The 7555-nt window shown below is 50.7% G+C and overlaps 2 protein-coding genes across 2 annotated transcripts; both read right to left on the reverse strand.

Annotated features, from left to right (window-relative positions):
• Window positions 1–1296: 1296 nt before the first annotated feature.
• FMAN_15541 (uncharacterized protein) lies at window positions 1297–3794 on the reverse strand (the record flags this gene model as incomplete). The annotated part of the gene is made up of 2 exons (XM_041826356.1): window positions 1297–1572; window positions 1638–3794. The coding sequence occupies 2 exons, from the start codon at window positions 3792–3794 to the stop codon at window positions 1297–1299; spliced, it is 2433 nt and encodes an 810-aa protein (XP_041691643.1).
• A 987-nt stretch (window positions 3795–4781) lies between these two features.
• FMAN_15542 (uncharacterized protein) lies at window positions 4782–7550 on the reverse strand (the record flags this gene model as incomplete). The annotated part of the gene is made up of 1 exon (XM_041826357.1): window positions 4782–7550. One exon carries the CDS (start codon window positions 7548–7550, stop codon window positions 4782–4784), a length of 2769 nt encoding a protein of 922 aa, XP_041691644.1.
• Window positions 7551–7555: the final 5 nt, after the last annotated feature.

Here is a 7555-nt window from a genome sequence, read left to right on the forward strand (position 1 = left end):
AATATGGGATAGAAAATAAAATAGAAGGCGCGAATCAAGATTAAAATGGATTTGGTACTTGCTAGTTATTTAATTACGTCTTGCACTATGCTTCTCTCTACTTTTTATTTGCTTGTCCACTAATGTTGATTTTTGGCAGATTTTAATTGTTATTTTCTGGTCGGCGCTCGAATTTGACAAAGACATTCACCATCCCGCCAACCCTGTCCCTATTTGCACAACTGATATCCGAGCATGTCAGCAAGCTCTGCCACGAGATCCTTCGTCGGACAGTATATGATGACCCGGTCCCGCTCGCTCTTGAACAGGTCTGTCCGGGTCCAGCAAGACTGTACAAGACAAGCTGCCTGCTCACATAGATTGCCTAGCCCACGTTCTTGCTGGACGATGTATCGGATGTTAGGACGATTTGTTGACTCTCTGACGATATGCGGCCGCACGAGTTTATTATGCTCAAAGAAAAGCTCTTGATAGATTGGTGGTAGTGTCGCTGTCAGCCAGACAGTCTGTGTACGAATCTGCCGTACGTGCCATGCTAGCTGCGACATACTTCGTCGGTAACAGCTTGCTGTGATCGTGAGATGGCATTCATCGATCACGATCCGATCTAGACACTGTCTATCAGACAGTCGGTTGGCATACTCTAGGAACGCCTCTGTACAAGCTGCCTCGGCCGATACAACAACGATGGGGGCTGATTTCTTCGAGCCTGGGCGCCAGATATGGTGCTTTAGCGCGACTTTATCAAGGCGCCCGAGCATATTACCGCGTAAGGCTACAGTGGGAAGGATCAGGATGGTTGTTTCAGCTCCCGCCAGTGTGGCTCCGACCATGAATACCAATGTCTTCCCCGAACCCGTTGCCAGAACGACGATGACCTGCTCGGGTGCACGTGGACCCATGGTCGCCAGCATGGCATCCCGCTGACCAGGGCGACGCAACTGTAGCTCTGGGTCGTTATGCAGCCTACGGGCGGCCGCGATGATTCCATCTTCTCTGGCAGCCGGCCTTGCACGAAACCGTACCTTCTTGCAAGCATTGAGTAGCCCTTGCGCTTGTGTATCCGATACGGCAGGGGGGCGCTTACCTTGGAGCACTTGATCGACCCGAAACAGAGACCGCCAGCTTTGAGACGCTCGGTAGGCACGGTGAAGTGAGCTTGTCACGGTCAAGGTCGTGCTGCCGGCATAGCTATAGTTGAATGTCCGGAAGCTATGGTTGCTCATCCCAGCAAGATACGCAAGATCTGCTTCATCCTCAACCTCTTCAGACGCTGCGATCTCACCCATGTCGAAATTAGCCTGCTCCCTGGCGCTGAACTTCTCCTTTGTGATAGAAGCAGCAACTTGGCGCCACCATGCCACCTGGAACTGGGGCACCTCTGCCCGCACACATGCCCTCCGGAGGCAGGACGAGACCATACCGTCCCGCCAGACCTCGCCGCCAAGCTTTGACCATAGGTATGGCGAAAGTAGAGCCCCCGGCTTGCTCTGACGTAGAAAGGCCTGACGCAAGGGTAGCACGAACGCGAGATATGTCAAGAGGAGGTTTCCAACAGCCGGGGGTAGGAACCTGATGTTATCCTTCTCCTCCCCGGTCTGTTCCTGGCTTTTACTGTATCGCACATATATCATGACCATCTTCTCCCACAGAAATACCGATCGGCGGCGGGCACCCGTGTTGATGTACGTGATGGAGAGTAGTTCCGGGGAGCGTAATGGAGGGCCCGAAGGAACCGAGATGGGTGCCAGCATCCTCTTGAGGAACTCCTGAACATGCGCCTCATAGATAGCTATCGCCTTGGGGCAGAGGCGAACCCCACCGTTTGGATCCAGCCGCACGAATACCTGCCGTAGATCCGCCCTCTCTTCGATCTGTCGGAGCAGGGCGTCATGCGTCCCCGCCAGTATCTCGCGATTCCTCTCGTCTGTCAACCACGAAGCGCCGTAGTCGTCTACATCTAGATCGTCGTGCAGCCTCCACGCCTCGATCGGAGCAACATCCCTCATTCCAAACAAGAGCTTATCATACAGAAGCGAGTGCGCCTGGCGGAACTCAGACTCGACCAGCTGTGTCACTTGTTCCATGTGTAGTTTCGTCCCCATATAGTCGACCGTTTCCCCATCAAGGGACCAGCGGGCTTGGTGCTTGGTAAGACTGGTGCGGGAGGCCGCAAAGAGATATAGCCTCCATTGCAGTACATGTCCGAAAGGTGTCTCCGCCATCTGCTGAAAGTACTTCTTGCACATTTGATCCAGCAGATCGGGGATTCCGTCTTCGTCGTCCTGCTTCTGGAAGCACACGAAGTCGAACAGGATGAGCTGGGCAGTCCAGGTGAGTGCCGACAGATTGCTGTTGAAGTTCCCTGGTTCGCGCCATGTGCACCGCTTGTGCTGCTCGTTATCCACCCGGCGCGTCAGAGCCTTCGTCCGGCTGAGCATAGCACAGAAGCTCAAGATGGCAGACCGGAATGGCCTGCTTCCGACAGTCTGGCAGATGAGCGAGATGTAAAATTTGCGGATGGTGTGCTTCAGCTCGGCATCACGCTCATCATAGTCCCTGGTAGCTATACCATCCTTCTTATCGCAACTTGGCGTCCCCCTCCCCTTTGCCGCCTTGTCTCGCCTCCGCAACGCACCGATGACGTCCTCTATGGCTTGTCGTTGTAGAGGGGTCGTTTCGATTATATCCTGCGGCACTACATGGCTTTCATCCCCTCTTGTGAAATGGCCATCCTCACGATATACCACCCGGTAATAGTATGCTAATAGCTGCTTTGTGATCCGGAAATAGGAGGTAAGGGATGATTCGTTCTTGAAGCTCCGGAACTTGCTGGCTTTTGCACTGCTCATATGGCTATCGTCGCTGCGGAAATTGCTTAGCCTCTTCGCACGCTGCTGCGTCATCTTGCGATCGGGTGATTTGTCGCTGCATAACTTATATGCGTCTCTGAGTGTACTCTCCACTGCGGCAAGAATGCGCCCCAGATCTACATCCGTGTCAACTGCGCCGCCTTCTTCTTCTCCATCATCGTCATCACCACCATCGCCGCCGCCGTCGCCATCATCGTCCCCGCTTCGTGGTAATGCATACGACGACATGATCTCGGTATCGCGGAGACCCTGCAGGTGCGTGGGGAACCCGGTATGGACAAGCCAGGGTACCCGATCAGCCCGTGACGCCTCGACGTCTTGCACAATCTCGGCTTCCTTATCTAGGTCGCGCGAGGCCTGGATGATGTCAGCCTTCAGGTCTTCAAACAGCTTTCCTTCCTCCTGTGACGTGGACGCCATGGCCAGGCCCGACCCTGCCAGTGCTCCTCCCGTTAGTGGCAGAGATGGGTCTTCTTCGACCAGAAAGTAGTCGATGAGGCCCTTAGCCGTGAAGTATGTCTGGAGCTTGCATGCCCTCCAGAGAGGCATAGCGTTCGTATGCTCCGAGGCCTTCCTCCCGTGAACCGGCATGTGATCGTACATCTTCCTAGCCCGCCGCGTGCAATAGTCACATTGGACTTCCGTGCAGGTGCAGATGTAGCCTTCGTATATGGTAAGACCCTCTATAGGCCGGCATGGCCTTTTTCTATCGGCCCTCCACTGCCGCAATGCCTCGACTGGGCGCAGTTCGTAGCTCAAAAACCGCTCGACCGTCAGTCGCAGTTCGTCACCTTTCATCCGGTGCGGCTCGGCCCGCAAGTGACTCCTCCAGCTTGTTTGTTTCGGAACCAGGCATGTTCCGCAGAGGCGGCAGACTATGACCTGGTGATCGGCGTTGTAATGGAAGCTATCAAGACCCATAGTAGGTAGTACTATTACTATAAGATGATGTATTTTTATTGATCCAGGAACAATGAATAAAATGGGGAGCCTCAATCTATATCTATATTCTTACATATCCTGTTTATTTTAACTTTCTCTCCTTTTTCTTCTTTTCTCTCCTTCATTTTCTTCTCTGTCCACCTGTCGATTTAAACTTCCCGCTTACCGTGTTCCGTTGATGTCTGTCCAATCACAATCAACCCTTTCACTGAAATCCCCTTTCACTTGACGCCCGCCATGCCCCTGTCAACGCCATGTCATTTCCCACCCGTGTTATGCTGCGCGGGGTACCTCCAGACCTGACCAGGGTTGCCCCTTTCACTGAAAGAGTCTCAACTCATAGTAGCTGGAAATAGGAGGTAAGAGATGACTCGTTCTTAAAGCTGCGGAATTTACTGGCTTTTACACTGCCCATGTGGCTATCGTCACTGCGGAAATTGCTTAGCCTCTTCGCACGCTGCTGCGTCATCTTGCGATCGGGTGATTTGTCGCTGCATAACTTATATGCATCTCTGAGTGTACTCTCGGCTGCAGCAAGGATACGCCTGAGATCTGTATCCATGTCAACTGCGCCGCCTTTTTCTTCTCCATCATCGTCATCGTCATCGTCCCCGCTTCGTGGTAATGCATACGACGACATTATCTCGGTATCGCGGAGACCCTGCAGGTGCGTAGGGAACCCATTATGGACAAGCCAGGGCACCCGATCAGCCCGTGACGCCTCGACGTCTTGCACAATTTCGGCTTCCTTGTCTAGGTCGTGTGAGGCCTGGACGACGAAGTAATCGTTCAATCCTTTTGCAATGAAATACATGCCGTGTAGAGTGACGGCTGCTGTGGATCGATGTATGGCTACTTATCTTATTTATTCACCATAAGACTAATAATACAATAGATCCGTTTACAGAATTGAAGAATTATCAGAAAGGAAAATTTAACCAGTTTCTATGGTATCTACTCTCGAGGCTAACTCGGCTCAATTTCGAAATACTTAATCTTGCCCTTCGCCGACGAAAACGTCTGGAGATAACAAGACTGAAACTTTTTCTGTTGTTCTGCCAAGATAGGCGCTATATCCAGATTATGAATAATCAAGTGATCCCTAATCTTATTACCGGAAATTGTGAAATAGCGTGACTTAGAAGTTTCGAGGCAGATATTGCACCGAAAACCCTTGAAAACAGCAAGACCTTGTATTTGAGGAATTCTCTCCGTTGGAATATGGAGCTTATCGAACGGGTATAAATCGTGTGTCTGGAATCTTTCCATTAAAGCTTTGCAGGTCGACCCAGTGATGCGATGCACGGAATTGAGGTGGCTGTAGAAAGACTTTACTCCTGGTTGAATCATTGACCCACAAGAAACACATATCAAAATCCGATGCTGGGCGTTGTAAATGAAGCCATCCCCTAGTTTATCTGTATCCTCATTCATAGTAGAACTGCTTTTTTTGCTCCTCTTTGGCTGCCGTTCCAAGATGACTGGGTTTGTAAGTACCATTTCCTGGTTTTGGCAGCAAGTTGCTGGATCCATACTCTGGACGCGTTTTTGGTCAAATTGCTGATTCCAGTCATGCCATATCTTAGATAGTCGATAATACATCTCCAAGAGCTCTGGTTGTAGCCTAGATGGAAGCGCTTTATCGATTGCATATGACGTGAGTAACATTCGCGGGTGATGGACGGCCCCAGCCGCAAACATTCGTAGCGGGTTGGTCGCTTCTGTGGGGTGATAAAAATTATACTTCTCAACAAGCGTGCTGATGTATCGCTTGGCGATGGCAAGTGCAGCCTGCCTGTATGATGAAAGAGTCCATGGTGTAGCGAGATCTTGGGTCAAAGATCTAAGGATCCCGGAAGCTTGTGTGGAGGTAAGATGTCTGTTTCTTCCGCTTGGATCAGGGAAGAAGAACTCGCTCTCGGACCAGTGGGGTATCTTCAACCGTTTTGCAATGAAGCCTAACACGGGGCGAATAATGGCAAGGTATTTCAAGAGACTCTGGCTTAGTTCCTTGGGAAGATATCGGACGATGTAGAAGGCGTAGTTATTTGATGCTCTCGCTTTGTTGTAGCTGATGATAATGATCATCTGACCTCCACGAAAAAAGACGTTCCGAATAGCTAGTGTCGTATTGATGTATCGAATGGTGGCTACCTCGGTACCCCTGCCGGGTAACCCTCCCGAAAAATGCGATGCAGCGAACGTCAGCTTATTGAGTTCTAAACCTGCATCAAGATATGCTATACAGGTGTCGACCTGCCACTCTGTACCTTTGACGAAGGGTTTGCCGCGAAAGCTGGATGATCTCAGTGTGTCTGCTAATTGTTCCCATATATCTGCTAGCTTGTTCTCGGTGGCTTGTATAAACGACCATCCGGCTTTCCGGCAAGTAAGATCATCTTGGATGTCATCAGTATCGACATCAGGTTCAAGTCCTAACATCATCTCGTCTACCCGCTCTTGCACAAGCTTGATGGTTTTGCAATGCGTCGCGCAGAACTCAGAAATTTTGAACTTTTTGTCATGTCCGATAGTAAATGACTGCCCATCTGGATCCCAGGAGAGATTTCCAGGGATACCTTCTCTCTTGACAATCGATTTGGCAAAAGCTTTAAGCTCGATGATTTCCCCAAAAGGTGTATAACAGCCTCGGATCAGGTACTTCTTGCGAATTGCATCCAAGCGATCAGGTTGTGAAGGATAATGATCCCGGCAAGGCCATTCGTAGACCAGAGTACTATAACTGTAGACCGGCAGGGCATATTCGAGGAATAAGAGCCGACCAATCCAAATCAATCCTGCTAACTCTGGTGTAGAGTTATGTGCCGAATTGAAAGTAAGGGATTGTTGTTGTATGCCCATGACAGCAGTGTAGTAAATGATGGCTGACGATGACATGTTTCCAGAGGGATCCTGGTGCGTCCAGAACATCATTGATAGTTGGAACAAGGCCTCAGACAGTCGCAGCCAGTAGCCGTTTGGGAGAGAGAAGTCGGATCCTTCGTAGCCTGATGTTCGGTCTTCATGAACTTCTTCATCCCCCCCAAAACCGGCATCTTCGTCTGTACCTGTGTCAGAATCGTCTTGGTCGATATCTGAGATTTCAGGATCGGAAGGAGTTTCGCCGTTGTGATACCAGTCTTGGCCGCAAGGTTCACTATCTTCGCTATCTGAACTGTCGCTGACATGGCCATCCTCTCCCAGTTGTAGTTGACCAACCAAGTATAACACATGCTGCATCATCTTGACCTCATTGGATCCTAAGCGTACGTTATACACCTCCACACGCTGCCGTGGTGGGTATTGCAGAACGCGAAATACGAAGCAGATAAATCTTTTCCATATTGCCAGATATCTTTTGAAGCTTGGAATGACACGAAATCCGTGTGGCCAAAAAGCGTCCTTCGCGAATGTATTTAGCCAACAGCGAGAGATGTACGGCGTACGGTCAAGTGTGGCTCTTGCCCTGTCGAACATCAAGTCTAGGCCATGGAGGATGATCTGTAGCTGGGCCTCAGTTTCGGCAGAGCTCCATATAGGGATTCCTTGCCATTGACCAAGCAGATAATTTCTACTCCATTGCGGGGCTGGTTGCTTCGCCGTAGCGGCGATAATTGCGAGGGATCTATCACGGAACAACTCGACCCAGCCGGTGTGCCGGAGCCACGGGGTCGTCTCGCTCGCTCCAGTAAATGCCACATAATTAGTTTGAGTGCTTTCGAATGGGCGTTTCATGATGT

This window comes from Fusarium mangiferae, assembly GCF_900044065.1.
Source record: "Fusarium mangiferae strain MRC7560 genome assembly, contig: FMAN_scaffold058, whole genome shotgun sequence".
NCBI classification, from domain to species: Eukaryota; Fungi; Ascomycota; class Sordariomycetes; order Hypocreales; family Nectriaceae; genus Fusarium; species Fusarium mangiferae.